Source organism: Rhinolophus hipposideros (genome assembly GCF_964194185.1).
Source record: "Rhinolophus hipposideros genome assembly, chromosome: 12".
Classification (NCBI taxonomy): Eukaryota; Metazoa; Chordata; class Mammalia; order Chiroptera; family Rhinolophidae; genus Rhinolophus; species Rhinolophus hipposideros.
Genome location: NC_138058.1, coordinates 39863848 through 39884070, shown reverse-complemented (window position 1 = coordinate 39884070; position 20223 = coordinate 39863848). Strand labels below are relative to the sequence as shown.

The 20223-nt window shown below is 35.0% G+C and overlaps 1 protein-coding gene and 1 pseudogene across 7 annotated transcripts in view; both read right to left on the bottom strand.

Annotated features, from left to right (window-relative positions):
- ASB3 (ankyrin repeat and SOCS box containing 3) overlaps positions 1 to 20223 on the bottom strand; it is a 90594-nt gene that overhangs the window by 26901 nt on the left and 43470 nt on the right. For all 6 annotated transcript variants that reach the window (XM_081069510.1, XM_081069506.1, XM_081069505.1 and 3 more), the window contains 4 exons: positions 12595 to 12707; positions 11875 to 12010; positions 8868 to 9045; positions 6471 to 6668 (listed from right to left, as the gene is read on the bottom strand). In XM_081069510.1, the coding sequence (XP_080925636.1) occupies positions 6471 to 6668; positions 8868 to 9045; positions 11875 to 12010; positions 12595 to 12707 (625 nt within the window). The remainder of the gene's footprint in view (positions 1 to 6470; positions 6669 to 8867; positions 9046 to 11874; positions 12011 to 12594; positions 12708 to 20223) is intronic.
- LOC308505731 (small ribosomal subunit protein uS2-like) lies at positions 3170 to 6312 on the bottom strand (annotated as a pseudogene). The gene is made up of 3 exons: positions 6306 to 6312; positions 3831 to 4474; positions 3170 to 3256 (listed from the first exon to the last, which is right to left on the bottom strand). The product of its transcript is annotated as a small ribosomal subunit protein uS2-like (transcript).

Sequence of the window (20223 nt, the reverse complement as noted above, 5' to 3'; positions counted from 1 at the left end):
AATTGTGATACATTAAGAGATTGCATGTTATATAAACAGTGAAAATCATCAGATACTGAAAAAGAGGAGAGGTTTAATACCTCACAAAGCAATGTGGAGACCTTATCTTTGGGCTTGTACATTTCCATCATTCTGCTCTTTCAAGTTCAAAACTGTGCACAGAAACAGGACCCAGATAAAAGAAGCACAGTAAAAGGAAATTCAACATGTTAACAAGATTTATTTTAAACATGTAGAAATGGGCAAACATCTTGGGCATTTATGCTCAATTAGCCAACATATTATAATATGTAATCAACTCAGTAGCTGAAGTATCAAAGTTTTATTGAATGGCTTTCAGCTTCTAGGCTGAAAACAAAATGAAGACATCAGATTTTATAAGATGTACCAATATGTGATATGACGAGAAAGGACATAACAATTTTCACAAAACTAGTATGTTAACAATGATCAGTATCATTTCAAAGACAGACAAAAGCAGGTCAGTTAAGCCACAATCTCTTCCTACAGTCATATATAAAAGGCCTTAAAACTTATTCAAATTGTCCTGAAATTTCTCAACTTCCGTCCTCTTCCACATTCCGGTTAAATGAGTCTATTTCTTATATTTTCTCATTTGAGTTGAATTACTTAACTGTGCCCTTGGAAGGCTGGATTTCATGTTACTATTGCTGTTAACTTTTTAGCCCCAAAGGACAAAGACCGTTTTTATACAGTGGTGGAGGTGAGACGCCTTTCCATCATGCCTTAGAGGGATTGGAAGAGCTAAAGGTCACTGCTTCACATGGAAGCTCATCCTCTCAAAGGGATACTCAGCAAAAAGTTTCAGAATGCTAATCCTGAGCTCAAAAGTTAAATTGACTGAAGAAAACAATAAAGTACAATAAAACCCAGAGCCATTATTTATATTTACTCTTTTCATCACCTTTTGCTATTAATTATACTATCTGTAAAAGCACATAAAAGTTTACTAGAACACAACAGGCCAACAGTGCAAGAAGGGACACAAACACTAAATTTCTAGATCTCAGAGAAATACCAGAAAACATACAAATGATAAAACAAGTTTTAACTCACTGACACCTAAAGTCAGATAAATGTTGATTAAATCTTTTTATATAACAATCTTACACCAAACTAACATTACTGTAACAATCAATATTGTTGCTATAAAAACAAAATTTCAAAATTTACACAACTAAGCTTATTATCTATTTCCAAATTTGAAAATCTAATAATTAATTTTGGAAAATGGAGTTTTCCAATGTCCCTAGTTCAATTATTGTCACCAAAACTCAAATTCTTATTAATAACTGGTGAATGGAATATAGGAAACTTGTATATTGTTTCATTAAGGAACAACAGAACAAGAAAATTATTTTAAATGAAAATTCTATTAAAATATCCTTGCTTTTTAAATGGAAATACTACTTAATTTAATTTTTAGGTATGTGACAGTAGAGAATCCAAATTTTAAGATGTATACTTATTGAAACAAGTAACAAAAAATTAACAAAAATTTCAATTATGATTTTTTCCCCAGACACTTGGCTATATTACCTTCTTGATATACTAAAACAAAACTTACTGGGAGAATGATAGTTTTCTTGCTTGATCAGCAAAGTTTTATACAGAGTTCCAAAACAATGAAATGATTTTCACATTATATGTACAGAGACTGACATACAAACTAATAGCTAGACATCAGCTAATATAAATGCAGTATAGAATAAAAATTTAACATTGTTTTCTAGATAATTGGTGCATAATAGGGAGAGGAAAATTAATCTTGGTATTTTTCCACTATGTGCCCAAAATGGTGCTATATCCTATATACAAGCCGACCCTTTTATATACACACATTAAATGTGAGCATATGTGATTATGTTAACCAACTTTTAGATTTAGCCCTTGGGAAAGATTTCCCCTTCAGTTAAATTCCCCACAAAACAGGTAATAATAGCAAAGATGTATCAAAATTAAGTCTATTGTCATGGGTCCCAGGCAACCAAATGAACAATTAGAAAGAGTAGAAGGTACTCTCCTGAAAGAGATACTTTAATGTTTTAGCTTTTTCCCTACAGGCCAACAAATAATACCTTCCAATGACTTTTCTTACTGAAAAACTCCCTTACTAATTAAGAATACATTTGGTCCAATTACAAGTTCCCACATGGAAGAAAATAGCTGATAAGCCCTTTTAAAGCCACCAAACCAAATTTAGCTGTGAGGTGACCCTATGCTATACATGGCCATTTCACAGAACAAAAATTCCAACAGCAAAAAACAAAGCTTGTTACTAGCTCATGTCTATGACCGAGGACAACTATACACCACACTGCTGCTGCGTTATGCTTGGATTTTAGCAGTTTGGTTATTTTTGAGCATGCTTTTCTTTGGCTTTATGCTGTATCAGTTTACTGAGCTTCCTAAATCTATAAATTTATGTCTTCATCCAATATTGGGAAGTTTTGGGAAGTTTAGTTCTCATCATCTTTGTCCTCGCCTCCTGGACTTTTAATGACACAAATGTCAAACCACTGACACTGTCCCTCAGGTCCCTGAGGCTCTGGGTTTTTTTGTTTGTTTTGTTTTCCCAATCCTTTTCCTCTCTGTTCTTCTGTTTGGGTAATTTCCTATAGGGTCTGTCTTCAAGTTAATTGACTCTATCAATTCCATTCTGCTATAGAGCCCATGTAGTAAATTTTTCATTTCAGATATTATATTTTTCAGTTATAAAATTTCAATTTGATTCTCTTTTATGGTTACGTATTTCTCAGCTGAGAATTTCTACCTTTCCATTTACTTCAAGTGTGTTTACTTCATAAAGCACAATTTTAATAGGTGCTTTCAATTACTTGCTATATCCACCATCTAGACCATCTCAGGTTTGACACCTGTTAATTGCCTTTTCCCTTGAGAACTGGTCATATTCTACTGGCTCTTCATATGTCAAGTAATTTTAGGCTGTATCCTGGACACTGTGAATGTTAATGTTGTGTAGACTCTGGGTTCTGTTATCTTTTGAAGAATGCTGACTTTTGTATGTTAGTTTATTTTAAGCAGGCATACAACCTAGTTAGGTTCAGACTGCAATTTCTTTTAGAAACTGTTTCCTCCATTTTAAGAGTTTGTGGAAGAACAGCTTAGGACCACTCAGTGGTTGTTCCTATCCATTCAGTGGGGGCTGCAGCAATGGGGGCTGCAGACCAGTCTTCAGCGGCAGGCTGAGTACTCGGTCTTCAGTAGGGAACTGCTAAATGGGCACAGAGGGCACCTGCACACCTTCAGACCAGCCTGCGACAGAAGCTAAATAACAATGAACTAGGGAGCAGGAGCAGTGTCATGCAGGGGACCCTGCTCACTGCGCTATTTGTCGTGCAGGGCGGCCGGCGGGGTGTCAGGCGGGGTCTCTGGTCCTGCTCCCCACATAAGAATGCAGCACATGGTGAGGCCAAAAAGGAACACTCACGGAGCCATAATTAGGGGAGTCAAACCAATATATTCTCGCTGGTGGCTGGGCTGGAGACACAGGAAGCAGGATCTACATAATATGCAACCCGCCGTCCTAACAGCAGTCCACGCTTGCCAGCCACCATCTTCTTGCTAGCCCCCATGTTCTCTTTTTTCTCTGCTAGCATAGCCACGGCAGTTATATTAGTGGCCAATGGCTCACTGGTTACAGCTGACGGCCAACTAGCCACAGCTGCTGTCCATCTGATCACAGTTGATGGCCATTTACTACCTGAGCCAGCACCTTTCTATGTGAGGCCAAGAGCCTGGAAACTGCTTTTTGGGGTTCTGTCCCCACAAGCAGTCAGTCCATTTGCCCCATATCCCTCCTTGGCCACAGCCTGTCAGCAGCAGTCTGCTCTTCCTTTTCAGTTTCTTTAGGATCTCTGTAGAAGCGGAGGTCAGGCATGACCTCTTATGGGTATTCATGGGAGACGGTGCTATGCTTGCACAGAACTTCCCGGGCCAGCATCCACCACATTAGACCCACTGAGTAAGCTCCCTTGTTGGTGCATGGGATGGGAAGGCCCTCATAGTGCAGAGGGCAGTCTGCGTTATACAGAACAATTGTCGGTAGGTTAACACAAAACGATTCTGTGAGAGGCTGGGCATCAGCCCTGGGATCAGTAAGCACCAGGAGTACTGGCTCCCGGAAGGCTGCCTGCATCTGCTTAGGGAAGTTCCAGGAGTGAAACAGTAGCTCTGGGAGCAACAGCAAACTTCAGCACAGTTCACTGCAGTATTCCCAGATGACACGACAGTGACATTGGCTGGGATTTCAATGGCACGATAGCACAAGTGCCAGCAGAAGCTTCTCCCAGGTTCTCTTCAGATTTAAGAGGCAGAAGCCATCACTGTTCCATTTGGAAGTCAAGATTGGTGCCACCTAACTGGATTCCTGCTGCAAAGAACATGAAGACATCTTCCTCCTTCATTTGTAGGACATTAAGGGCTCCAAACACTATAAAATTTCCCCTTTATGTTATAACAGGAACCCAGAACAACGCTGTATGAAGCCCACTGTGGGTAGAGTGGAAAGGCCAGATGGAAATTTCTGTTTCACCTTCTATAGAGAGTGGTTCCAATGTCAGTTCAGTTTTTAACGCCTCTGGGTTTGGTCCCATGAAATGTGCCACTCAGCGGGTTATCTTGAGACTTAGGTGATAGTTTAAATCTTGTTTTCAACAAGTTGGGTCTCTCTTGTGCATTCAAAGCTTGGGGTAAGCTTGGGACATATGCAGGTTCATGCACAGAATTAGGGGGTCCCCTTCACCAGCCCTCTCTTCTCCAGGATTCCCCTCACACGCTCTGTCCCACAGAGTTCTAGTTACCTGATTCCTCAGGACAGAAAAGCATTAAGGTGCTTCAGGGTTAACAGGGACACTGTACTATATGGTTTAACTCAAACTATTCTCAAGATGATAAGGCATGAGCTTAGCTACTATGACCAAAAAGACCTAAAATATCATTCCTCCAAAAGGTAAAATGAAGGTCAAAAAAGACTCATTATATTGAACCCATACACATACAAACTATCCAAAATCATTATATCCTGATCTAGTTTTTAAAAGTTCAACTCTGACCTAATAATAAAGCATAATGGAGTTAGATACGTATGGAGAAAGACAATTGAAACAACTAGTCATCGATGCAGCCTTCCTGAAGGTAAAGTACTTAGAAAGACAAAACTTAAGTTACAACAAAGTTCTATGAAAGTTATGCAGAGTGGGTCTCCAATACTCAGATTAACTAAAACCCCAAATATTCAGACCCTAGTACGTAACTAGAAGCTTAAATATAGAATAAACAAAATGAAGTATTTTACATAGCAAATATGAAGAGATGGTAGAGATTGAAAAGCTTAGTAAATGGTTGTTTTTAATAAATATTTAAATTGTGGATAGCAATTCATAACAGTGAATTCAGGGAAGCCAGTGAAATTTGAGGTATGACTGCAACCTCTTGTGTATCATTAAAAACAATAGCATTTATCTGCACAACTTATTCCATTGTTGGATGGACCACAGATATTACTCAATATGGCTTTTCTTACACATAGCCCTATTCTTACTATTTTAAAACCTTGGGAGACATAGACAAGTATTGGCCAGAAGCCTAATAAAGTAGCAGTAATTCTTAATTTATTCGACTTCATAGGATCATGGCAGAGTAGCAAAACAAAATTTTTTAAGACTTTTTTAATTTAATTACTATAAGTTACATAAAGAATACTACGTACCAATTACATTAAAAATACAATAATATCTACAAAACCAAAGTTTTATTTTTAGGCTTATAATAAGTCTCGTAAATATAAATTTCAATTAGTAAATAACCTGAAGCACCACCAATGCTCTACTTGATAAAGTCATTTTTAATTCTTTTTTTCCCCCAGCTTTATGGGGGTGTTGTAACTGAAATTAGACTGTAGGATACTTAAAGCATACAACATGATGATTCCACATATGTATACATTGTGAAAGAAGTCCCCCCATCCAATTAACACATCCATCACCTCACACATTTACCTTTTTTTAATGAAAGAACTTAAATTCTACTCTCTTAGAAAATTTCAATTATACACTACAGTGTTACCAACTATAAGTCACTATGTTATACATTAGATCCTCACATCTTATTCATCATAAAACTGAAAGTACGTTTTACCTCTCGAATTGTTTTGAAGATCAAGGATATCTGAGAATTCTTCATTTATTTAACAAATTGAAAGTATTCCCTAAAATTGCTACCCTAAAAATATATTCTAGATCCAAAGCAGGAAGGAAACAAACCTGACATTATCACCTCATTTTTACTGAACAAGGTGCATCATAGAGGGTTTTTCCTGTTTGTCTGTTTTTGTTTTTAAGTTAGCAATTTAGCACTAAGATATTATTAAGTTTCATCATAAAAGACAATCGGCTGGAAATACATCTCCTTATAGCAAATATACATACTCCTTTTGGAAAGCCATACACATGGGAGAACTAAATCCAAAAACCAGGCACATCTGGGCATCTGGGCTGTAGCCATGCTGGAGTAACATTTCTAGGCAGTCTTCATGCCCTCCAAACACTGCTGAGTAAACAGGGCTCACTTTGTCAGGCCCAATGTCACAGTCACGGTTAGTAAGTGGTATTAACAAGTCCAAGATTCTGCAAGTACACAAATATATAGGAGAATTTAGTGTTTTTACATGCACATGAGTGTAGGCAACATTTCTACAGCACATATATCGAGTCAATCATTGACTGATTTAATAAAAGTTTTTCTGTCTTCAGTTTAGCTTTTACCTGTATTAAATTATTATAGACTATATACTCCAAAATGTTAAGCTTACTATTGTTGCTTAATAGTAACGTCCTTAAATTATCTAAAACAAAATTAAATAATGTTCCCATAAGTAAATAGGTAACAGGTTGTCCCTTCGTATTTTTTCACTACTTACCTACCCACCATCACCCTACTCCCCAAAATTCAAATTGTTAGATATTTTAGGATCTAATCAATTATTTAAAACTTCATTGTGGCAAATATAAATGTGTAGTAAGGATAAATTATTTTCCTTCTTCAAGTGCAAACTAAAGCGTTTTTTTCCTAATTAACAAGAATTTTTAAAGATGGTGAGTAACATGAAGTGAACAGTATTCTCATTAGGAAGAAATCAAAATTTCTGCTGAAATATTCTATTCTCCGAAAAGAATATGAGCTCTATAAACAGATTCATAAAAAATTAATTCCTAGATAAAGAAAGTTCTAAAGAAAATCATTAAAAGAGAAGTTCTTAGATTATTTGTAAATTTACTCCTAGCAGTCAGCTAGAGAAAGGACTAGCCTATTTTTCTAAAATCAAAAATAAAACTAGGGATAATGAAAGCCAGGAAATCCTTCCTCTTTCTGGGAAAAAAAGGCAAGGCTACTCCAAAGTATCTTTGTAACATTCTTTGTCTTTGCTACTTTTCCTATATAGAGTAGGCCTACAACGATTACAGTATTTACAGAGAACTTACATTCACAGAACTTACCTGAGAAGTACTCTATGGAGGAAATAATCTGTGACAAACAGAATTCTCAAAATTGAGAATAAATAAGGACAAATTCCCAAGAGAGTTTTGGTATCAATTTAAAGCTCAGAGTATAACTGTACATAACATTTATATTTAAACAATCAAGAATTAAGAAAAATACCAAATTTTAAAACTTAAGTATTTTGTTTAAATAATTTATTTAATGTCTCAAACTTAATAAATGTGTTTAATTTTTTTAAATGGGTTGTGAAAATTATACTCTTCAACAAGTCAAACATACTTAACAAATATCTTTAAGAAAACAATAAAATACCGTGCCACCTAGTGGCATAATGACCAAATTGCAGAATCTGTTTTCCTACTATGTAAACATAGTAATGACAATTTCACTGTTATTTTTTAAATTAAATAATACTAACAATAGCTATAAAGTTATGATTGTAGAATTATGACTCTAAAGACTTTAAACATATTTTAAAAAACTGTTCAGTGCCAATTTATATTAAGATAAGCTGCCATATTCTCAGAGGTATAACCAGGCTATTAGCTTCCAAGATTCCTGGAACCTCCAATTTCAGGTAGTTCCAACTTTCTTTTAGTCTCTCGCTCTCTCCAGAAAATACCAACATCCCATGGGAACTTTTGGCTAAGGAAGAAGAGCAATAGAAGCAGGGAAAAGTACAGAGTTAGACTTGAGATTAGATAAAGTCCAGTCAAAGGGTTCAAGATGGGATAACTACCCAGACAATACAAAAGGAAGGCTGTACACCAACAGGGGTCACAAACTCAAAAGCTTCCTGGGGTCAGGGAGGTAACAAAAATAAGTTGAATAGGGCCATCAGCGAACTAAAGATGCCTGGGACAAAACCAGAGAACAGTGGAAGAGTATGGCCATAACGTGGGAAATAAGGGCAAAGACTTACCCTGAGAAAGCCCCCGGGGTTGTCCCATTTCCAGCCCCTGTGCCTGTTTTACACTAGGAAAGTGCAAGACAGAGAGACGATGGGGATGGATCTGGGGACAGATGGGGAGGTGGATCCAGTCACTAAGCAGAGTGACAGAGAAGGGAATACCACGGATTTTGTCTGGAGGTAAAGAGTCTGCTTGACCCAGAAGATTTATTCCTTATAATCTTTTTCTTTCTTTTCTTTCTTTTTCTTCTTTCTTTTCTTTTTCTTTTTCTTTCTTTTCTTTTTTTTATTAGTTTTATGTGTACAAAACACTGTAATAATTAGACATTTATCATGTATACGCCTCACAAAGTGATAACGCCCCACTCTCAATCTACCACCCAGACTTTGCTTATTTTCCATTTTTCATACTTACCCTGTGTGGCCCATCTGTGCAGCCGCGTGAATAGGTAACTGCCAATTGTCCTCATTACAGTAAAGATCTGGGTCTGCCCCACTGGACAGCAAGAGTTCCACACACTGTGTGTGGCCCTCCTGTGCAGCAATGAACAAGGGAGTAGCTTTGTCCAAGGCTTGACAATTGACATTTGCACCTAATACAAAATAAAACATTTAACAGATAATCCTCATTTATGGGGGGGGGGGAACATAATTAACACACATTTCAAAGCAGCTGCCTTAAAAGGGTTTCACAGTACAGGTGACCCTTGAATAATACAGGTTTGAATTGTGCAGGTCCACTTACATACAGATTTTTTTCCATCTTATAAATAGGCGATGTAAATTTACGGTATCAACAAATATAATACAGTATTGTAAATGTATTTTCTCAATAAAATTTTTTCTCCAGCTTACTTTATTGTAAGAATATAGCATATAATACATATAACATACATAGTATGTGTTAATCGACTGTTATTGGTAAGGCTTCCGGTCAACAGTAAGGTGTTAGTAGTTAATCTTTTTGAGAGGAGTCAGAAGTTACACATAGACTTTCAACTGCACGTGGGACCAGAGCCCCTAACCCCTGCACTGTTCAAGGATCTACTGTACAAGTTCCCCGACACACAGAGGATACGGTTGTATAAACACACTGATTTTCTTAACTTGGTGGTCATCATATTTAAAGGGTTTCTGCTTTTATGTTAGCAAGAAAACAAGTTATTAATACTTTATAATTCATTTTTAAGCTAAAACAAAAATCTTATTCAATAAAGAATTCATTCCAATCCCTCCTCCAACAAGCACTCTGTGGTTCCAATAAGTAATCATTTAAAGAGGTAAAAAGCACACAATCAAATATGGATAATATTTCTGATAATTACTGAAAAGGATAAGAAAAATCCTAAATTATGAACCTTTATAGATGCCCCTCTCTAATAAATTCAGAGTAAGTTTTACGAAAAACATTTCCAATAGATAGGACATACGTGAGGTCCATGCTTTAAAACTAATGTTGACTATACTCTTCATTACAGCCTTATTCTTTATGACCATTGTATGATAGACCCCACAATAAAAGGAAAAGGGTCTGTTTAAATGGGTTTCTGAGCTCAATTTTTTTTAGAGGATAAATCTAACCAATTATTCAGATGCCAGTATATAAAGATGTGAAGAAGCTGAAAGTGACTTCAATATTTCTGAAGGTTTTAAAAATAGCAGACTTCCCCAAACTTTTCTCATTTTGATAAATAATGTGTTAAATATGCTAGTATGGTGTTATTACCTGACCAGAAAATTTTTTTTGATTTCTGGAATATATCTCAGTGGAGAAATCATCATTATCAAGGGGACAAAGACTAATTTTTATTTAAAAGGATGTTCCATAAATGCACCTTGAATAAAACAAAACCATGAGATAGGTTAAAAACTATGCAAAACATAAATGACAAGTTAGAGTTTATAGAACCTTCAGAAATTCCAACTGAACATTCAACATGTCTAGATGAATAAAATTTTAACACAAGGCGGATGCGTCGCCTACTGTCAGCCTCAGAAAGAAGCGGACGTTACTGAGGAAAGACTAGGTCAAGAAAGAAATCTACTCAACTTATTTTAAGTAATGTTTCATTTTGATAATTTCAAAGTACGTATCAGAAAGAATAAGGAATCAGTCCCATTAAAATTACAGGTAGAAAATTTGGAAAAAGGACATAATTCATTGAAAGTCATTTTAAGGAGTTAGAAACACATAGAAGGCGAGTCATTAAGGTGCAGTTTAATCTATTTTATTCTAAATATTAGTTACATACTAATAATTGGAATTTATGGGGCTGGAAGCCATCAAATGAATTAAGACCGTCCTCAGGAAGGTATAATGTAGAAGAAGAAAGAAGGTAAGTCAGAAGGCCTGGGTCCAAGCCCTGATTCTGCCAAGAAATACTTTATAGATCTTTGGCAAGACACTTAAAACACTCAGGGCCTGGATTCTTAGTCTTAAGAAACACATGTCTAAATAAATGATTTTGGAGATTCCTCTCAACTATAAGATATAGACTCAATACAAATCTGTAATATATCGTAGTTTGGTACCTAATCAATGTTTGTTTCTTCTGCTTCCTATTTCAACTTGAGTATTTGAAGGTTTGCAAGAAAAAATTACAAATAAGAAAATGCGGGTCCTGCTGCCTAAATAAACTTTGTTTTATATATTTGGAGGTAATTTATTAAAAGCCTAGGTGTTTTAAATATATATATATATATTGAATGTCAACTGTAACTGAAAAAAATTTTTTTAAATTGCCTGATGGCAAAACTGGTGTATTTCCCTGCTGCTCTTGACTATCCATGCTTCGTCAGGTTAGCACTCGTGAGAGCATATATACACACTGTTTGGAGGAATTTAACAGCCCTTACATGATTTTTCTTGTCACAGAAATGTCATACAGAGTAAGAATGCCACCTCAACACCATCTTCTCTGGCAATGCTGAATGTGTAATGGTTGTCACAGAAAAACTAAAGGTTTATGCTGCTTTTAACATAATAAAGTATAAATATGCTTTGAAATAAACCCATTTAAATAATCATACAATTCATCAAAACATACAAATCAAGGGTTTAACATACGAAATAGCTATCTAATAAATTAAGCCTAAAATAGTCTTATATCCTGGAAAGTTGGAACAGCTCAGGTCCCTATAAGAAAGGACAGTCCCATCATTCAACTTGCCAATAAACCTTCTTTAGTAATAGATTATTTTCCTCCTCAGGTAAATTAGTAGTTGTGCGTTGCAATATGTTAGTAATAGACACTTAGTATCCAGGATTATAAATCAACTTGTATATACTCTTATTTACCACTAACATAAAACCATAAATTTCACAACCTGATTTATAGCTGGTCAAGAATTATTCTCCCTAGGAAGATACAAAGTTAAAACTCATGATCTTAACTGTGCAAAGGCTAATGGATTAATCTTACCTGATGAAATAAGTATGCTCAAACTTTCTAGCTTGCCATATTGAGCAGCCACAAATAAAGGTGTGATTCCAAAGTCATCCTGGCATTCTTTGTTTGCTCCTTTTTTAAGAAGCAATTTTATAATCTCAGCATTTTCCTAAAGCACAGATTCAATATTTTAAATAAGCAAAAACAAATAGAAGGTATCTCTTTTCTCATTGCTTTTTTTTTGTTTTGTTTTTAAATCCTCACTACAGGAAAACCTTTTTTAAAGTGTATTGTTGGATGAAAAGGAAATATTAAACAATCAAATTATTCTATGCATTTAGCTAGCCCATTAAACATAAACAGGTGAAACACTGATCTCTAGGAATTATAATCCTTATAAAATCCTGCTAAATTAGCTTGCTAGCTCAAACGCTGAATTATCAGTTTCTAAATACACTGCTATACATAAAATAAGTCTTTGCTCCTTATCAATTTAGATCCCAAGTATTCTGATGATCTCTATGCTATCAACATTTGAAAAACTTAGATAATCCCTGCGGCCCAAAGCTGCTGGAACTACTAGAGCAGTTGGCTTATTCAGAATGATCATTAGCATTTAGACTGCCTTTTCTGTATTGCACTAACCATCATAAATCATAGGCAAGTAGGTAGCAAAAACTGCATAGAACTGTCATTTTAAAAGGGTAAAACACACAATTTACATGAAGACGAAATAATAAATTCAGAAGTTACCTGAAAAGTAGCCTGGTGTAAAGCATTCCATCCACACATAGAATGGGATCCATTAATATTTGCTCCGTGTCGTAGCAACAGCCTTAACACATCTATCTGTCCATTTTCAACAGCTGCAATACAGCAGTCAAAAAAATTACTGTCAGTAAAATGGCATGTTTGTAGGACTGGACACTTTGGAGATGTTCTCATCACTTATTCACCTTGAAACTCACAATGCTGTGACCATTCCTATCAACAAATCAAAATAAATACTCCCTATGCAATGCCAAAACATTTATCACCATTGTCTTAGCCCAACCCATTCATATATATACATATGTATATATGTATATATATATATGTATATACATATATACATATATACATATATACATATATATATCCGTCATGTGCACAAATTATTTTAAAAAGTAGAGAGGAAATAGGAGGAAGAGGCAAATATTTATTCTCTCTGATAATGGACAGTATGTGTCTATTTTGTTAAAAATGCAATGGGAAAAGAATGGAGTAAACGAATGGGTCAGAAGAAGCAGTCTCAAAAAAACTGAAAGGTTTCCTATCATTACCATTTCATCACAAATGACAATCATGATTGACAAACTAAAAGAGCAATACTGCAAATTTTGCACCTTAGATATTTTCTGCCATCATAAATAACAATCATTGTTAAAATTATGTTGTATCAACCAATAAAAATATAGTAAAACCTTGATTATTTCAACTAAAAGGGAACTCTAGATAAACTAAAGAGTATTTTTAAAGAAATGCGTTTTACTTAAGTATAGTAACTGAAACTAATGGCTCCCACTTTGGAAAACAGTATAGAGGCTTCTCAAAAAATTTAAGAAAAGAGCTTAAATTTATGACCCATATGACCCAGCATTGCTTCTTCTGGGTATCTACCTGAAAAATTTGAAAACATTTATTCGTAAGGATATATGTATCCCTATGTTCACTGCAGCATTGTATATGGTAGCCAAGACATGGAAACAACCTAAATATACTTCGATGGATGATTGGATAAAGAAGATGTGATAGATATACACAATGAAATATTACTCAGTGATAAGAAAGGATGAAATACTGCCATTTGCAACAACATGGATGGATCTTGAGAGTATCTTCCTAAGCGAAATAAGTCAGATGGAAAAGGACAAGAACTATATGATTTCACTCACATCTGGGACATAAAACAGAAAGCAACAAACAAACAAAACAACAACACAAACTCATAGACACAGAAAACAAAAGGTTGTTACCAGAGGGGTGCAGGGAGGGAGGAGTATGAAGAGGGTCACGAGAGCGAAATTTATGGCGATGGAGGGAGGGAGATTAGATGCTGAGCACACAATGCAACATACAGATGATGTATTATAGAACTATACGCTTGAAACATATAATGTTACTAACCACTGTCACCTCAATAAACTTAATTTTAAAAATAAAATAATTAAAAATTAAAAAAAAGAAACTAATGGCTTCTAAGTTGCTGCCAATGTAGACCCTTTGACGGAACAGTTTGTTTGCTTATAGATAACTAAAAATCATGTGACCTTATACTAATGGTACCTAATTATTCTGCCTTCTTTTACATATCTAATTTAACATTAGCACAAGGTATGTGTAGTCTAATACCACGCACAAATAACAGTTTATAAATCCTACCTAATGAGGATAAACATAGGTATAATATTAAGTTAACAGAACAAGTAGGGTCAAACTTTCCAGAATGTTATCTACCATAAAACTTTGCTATGAAGGTGGCAGTAATTCTACAGGAGTTAATGAAAAAGCAGAATGCCAGAAGAGAGATATACAGCACTTAATAAATAAGTACACATATATACCATTAGCAAATATGGTATCCTGTGAATGTTGTAAGTGTAAATGACTTCTATTTGTAAGTGTAAATCATTTACACTATTTGTAAGTGTAAATGACTTCTAAATGACTGCTATGATAATGACTTCTTAGAACCGTAATTTTAGGGAAATATCAGCATCTATAGGAAAAGAGAGAGCAGAGATATGTATAAAACCTGACTCATGTGCTTGGTAGTGGGAAAGGAGGTTTAGAAAACAAGTAAGATTTTTTATTTCATTTCAAACATACAGTTATTGTATTATCTTCTACTATAGTAGTAGGCAGGAAGTGAGAATCAACAAGTCTTGGTCAAAAATTAGAAAGGCACTGGACATTTGGATGAAGGACCACACTTGAAAAATGCTAATATAGATGAAACAATAAGGGAAAATAAAATACTTAAAAGTATAAAATAAGAAATGTTAAATGTATTCATTATTATTGAACATGATAACATGCCATTGATATTCTATTAATTTTGTATATTGAATTTATACCAAAGATTATGTACCCCAAAAGTACTGTCAGGAGTTCTTTAATCAAGAATTCTCTTAATCCTGGGGAAGTTTCAGAAATTTAACCACCATGGTTGAGATAGTATCACTGTAGTAGGAGTTTAACATGACTTACCTTATTTCTTACTTCTTACCTTATTTCTAAGTTAATATTAAAGGGTATTTTACTGGAAAGAATAACAGTTTTTTAAGCTGTTATTTTTCTATAATAAATCTAAAGTCAATCTAATTGAGAATGAAGGTCATGATAGAAAAGTAAGAAAATATGTTTTATATCCAATTCACACACACATCATTATCAGTGATTGCTGGCAAAAGTCATCCCATAACCAGACCTTGAGTTGAAGATTATCAGGTTGTCAGCAGTGATATATGAAGAAAAGATAAGTTTTTTTCATGAGTTAGGCTGACCTTATAGAAATGAAAGTTGAAATAATTTGTTTGTTTTTAAATACAATATGGATGTCAGGTAGAGACAAAAATTGTTTTCACTTTTAATATCATAAATACATTAAGATATCTGATTTCTGCGTTTCTAGTAAAAACATTTCCCAATAGCAAAAGAGTGGAACCAATTCATGAGCAGATAAATAGCATTTTTATAGCTCATGCTGATTATTTCAAAATAAAGCAAATTTAATGGTTAACAATTCTATAACAGTGGTTTACAAAAGTGTATTTAGAGCTTACATCTACTATCAAAGCCTCTTCTTTGGAAAAGCAGGATTAGCTTCTTACATAACAAGTTACCACATTGGAAAGGATAGGGAGAAACTGGACCATAACAATGTATGTTATGCTTCAATAAAAGTTTATTCAAAACAAACAAACAAACAAACAAAAAACAGACTCAAACTTGCTATTTGGACCCCTAATTTACTAAGTATACTCCTTGAGGAAAGAAACTGTCTCTAATCCCCCTTTTATGCCCAGTGCCAATAACAAACAGAAGACAGGCAATAAATAATCGTTGACTGGATGAATGGGGAAAAAATGTCTAAAAGAAAATAAGATTTTCTCTTTTGAGAAATACATTCCCTCTCCAAACTGAATAGGCTTCAGAATTACACTTCTGGATATAACAGTATAACTGATACTAAAGTAGCCATCCCTCCATAAACTATCAAGAGTGGATAAAATACATAAAGACATTTTCTGGCATTAAACAACAGGCAGAAGACTGATTCCTGAGAGAAGGAAAACACATGTGTTTAGCCCTATAATTACCTCAGCTCTCTGCCCCGGGACATTTCTTGATTGTGGTGTAGTGAGCTAAAGCCTAAGCAGAGCAAAGGTAAGGTGTACCTCAAGTAGAGGAAACAGTCCAAGCAGACAAGAGTGTAGTAGTCCACTGAGCTAAGGAGGCAGAGATTAGAATTTAAGCAGCTGAAATCTTTGGGGCAAGGTCCCAAAGAAAAAGAAGGATGGCCCCATTGTAGAAGTTCTCTAAAAATCCTTGGCTGGGGTCTGGGCTGCACATGTGTAAGGCAAGATGGAAGCCTACAAGTGAACTGCTAAAGGGTTCAAAATGAAAGAGTTAACTGGAGGTCAAACAGTGCTGTGAGGCAACTGCACTCCTAGGACTTCTGGCCCAGTGAGAGTGGTGAAACCACAGGACCTTATTAACACCCTGGGTATTCAGCTGAGACACCAAAAGGCAAGCCCTAGGAGTGATGACCACATCTGAGAGGCCAACTCTAAATCTGCTCTAACTAAGCCTAAAATAAGCCCTGACAAAATCATGAAGGTTGGGAATCAAGAGGTAGAGAATTGAGTTCTGCCAATTTAGATGGGCTTGGGACACACCTTAAGCTCTCCACACATCTAGTCTAAGACAGTACGAAACCAAAGCTAAACAAGTTCAAGGTGATAAGCCAGTAAATGATGGACTTATTAAAAAAATTTTTTTTAATCAACATTTCTCAACATTTCAGAGAAAGGTAACAAGAATTCAAATCTGTAACATACTATCCACAATATCCACTAAACAACTCAGAAAATAGTCAACAGAAACTGCCCCCAAAATGGCCCATGGGTTGGATTTAACAGATTAACTAAAGCAGCTATTATAAATATGCTTTAAATTTTTAAGGAAAGTATGTTCAAAGAGTTTACTTTTAATGTATATATTATACAGATAGGTAAACATAGAAAATCTCAGCAGAGAAATGAAGCTATTCAAAGAAAAAAAGAAAAAGAAAATTCTAGAACTAAAAAAAAGAAATGATGGGCCTAAGAGATTAGAGATTTTAGAAGAGTCAGTGAACTTGAAGACATCAATATAAATCATCTAATCTAAAGAACTGAGAGGAAAAAAGACTGAAGGAAATCAACTGTGCAGACCTGTGGGACAATATCAAAACAGTCTAACATACATGCAATAGGAGTCCCACAAGGAGAAGAGTAAGAACAGGGCAGAAAAAAGAATTCTTAAAGAAATCATGGCTAAAATTTTCCAAAATATGATTTTAAAAACAGAAACAAAACCCACATTGATTTACAGATTCCAGAAAATCAGCAAACCACAGTGCTTTCAAAGAAGTCACTACAGTTGTTATGACTTCACATTCTACACAAACTAAAGGCAATTATACTAACATACCTAATAGCTCTGTGGAAGAATTGAAATGACTATAAAAAGGGCTGTAAACCACAAGCCACAGATATCAACTTAACAACTATAATATTAGTTTTAAATTTTTTCATGGCTCCTACTTGCACTATAAGACACTAAAGACATTTCTTTAGACTGCAAAAATAGTATTATTTGCTCATTCTCTCATGACTCAGTAAGAGTAAGTTGCAGCTAGTGACAATGACAGATCTTGACAGGCTCTCTATTATAAACTCCAAGATGACAGACTGCATTATTTCCTCCTAGCCATACTGAGGCTATGTACAGTCACTGACTTTGGACTCGATAGTCACCAACTACCACAACTCAAATGCCCACCTCCCGATCCAACAACAAAAAACCCATCACAGTTATCAGTGTTCACAGATTTTCCATACTTTCCCATGATCCAATCCCAGCAAAGTCTTTATTGGAAATTAATTTCTATTAACCTAAATTTGGAATATGCAGCTATAATTTAAGTGTATGTGTTTATAGTCATTGTCAATCATATCCTAGAAGCCAACCAACATGTTTCATTGCAAAATACCTCAGAGATGGGGGAAAGGCTTTTCCTCTCTTCAATCCAAACAGGTATAAGACTCCAGCTGAGACAGTAGGAAAGAAAAACCAGGAACTCTGAGGCTAGGAACACTGTCCCTCCCACAAGATCATATTATAGCACTGAAGAAACTTGTGAGAGCAAAAATCTAAGAAAGAATGGCATGAAAACATCATTTCCTGCAATACTTTCTAGGGGGACATTTTATATTTTTGAAGAAAAAAGTTTTCCCATTTCCTAAATTAGAGGGGAAAAGAAGAAAGTAAAAAGAAGTAATCTAGGCAAACATATCCTGAGTAATGAAACATTTTTGAAAAGAAGAAATAAAACTGGAAGCAGCCTTTGACCCACACAGTACTTCTAACCAAAATCAAAACTCGATTGAGGCATGTAGCACACTGAGTACAGACAGAAGTGCTACAAGAAAACCTCCTAAAGGCATGAACTCAATGTAGGAATCTCCTCTGGAACAAATATGGCAGACCTATACATAATATGTAAGTGATCATTCTAAGTAGGAATAGTAAACAATGATCATCATTTAATGCAGCATTCATAAAAGAATACATTTTTTAAAGAGGAACTTTTAAAAATGATTATCCTCCTGAATGTCCTTTTAGAAAAAGGCCTAATGTGATTATATGTGTTCTAGGGAACTATTGGACACATGAAGACAAGTTCTGTACCAAATTCAAATTGCAGTGAGCTGAATTTTACATCCATAAGCTACAAATATACTCATTTTGAGTCTCATATTTTGACGGTAATTCTACTGAAAAATATCACAGTCAGTAAGACTATAGTGAACAGTTTAACCACAGTCTGTTCATCAGCTCTAGTTACAGCAGCTGGTTGGCGATTTTGGCAAGTGTGGGAGATCACCTGTATAGTCTATTAGTACATTTATTTGATTTATATATAAATGTTTAACTGTTATCCGTGCTCTTTTAAGTTCTACATGTACTCTATCTTCCATTATGCACTTCATTTTTCTACACAATTCAACAATAAAACAATCTTTCCATTGTATACCTAATTTACATAAAACTGTTTTCCCCTACCTCTTTCATGAAGCAAAAACAACGTTCATAAGCCATATATCTACTGCAATACTTCTCTGGTCCCGTGGTTATACTGACATCTGGTGGTCCTAGAAAAGAAACTAGAGTGCAATGAACGGATTTTTTTTCTAGTGTTTTTCTAAGGCTTTACCTATACTCAAGACAGCAGAACTATTAAAGTATAATCCAATACTAACTCCATTGACAGAATACATTAGTTGCAACCCTTCAGTTTGGCAATGTGACTGGCAAGGATGTAGAATTATCTAAAAACTATCACTGGGTATGTAGGACTGCTCACAGTTAATTCATTTCATAATTAAAGTTTATCATCAGAATGGTTATTAAGTTAAGGCTTTCCTATCAAGCATATACATAATTTCAAACCATGCTATATATTCAGACAGATTCCTATAAGGTGTCTCAGCTGTGAATCTTCTGTCTGAAATGTATTTCACTGATATTTAGAAAATTTTTTTCTAAGATTATAATGAAAAGTTACACTTCTTTCTTATAAAGTACCTCATGTCTGCCCAATTACTAACAATATTAACTTAAAGATGTATACTGATGGGAAAAACCATGATGTCATGTGCAAAATTCATTATGAAAGGAATATATCAAAAAGGAATACCCCAATATAATCTACATGTTGCCATGTTGATAACATGGCATGACTCTTGGTTTCTGACAGATAAAGAAAAGTAGATCTAATGGCAACTAGACATCTAAGACCATATCCAGAAAAACGTAACCTTCAATCACATGAAAGTATAAGAAGACAAAAACATAATCAACTTTTTATTATATACTGGTTATTTTTCCATGCTCTCCCCAGCAAGAGTCAAGAGAAATATTTGATTTAGATAGTATACTCCTAAACTTACAACTTCTTTGAGAGCTACAACATGGTATTCTACCACTCTCTGTAATTGTCCAATTCACATTTTAGAAGCATTCATATAGCAGTATTCTCCTAATAGGAGCTACCTCTCTAAGTATGATCTCCAT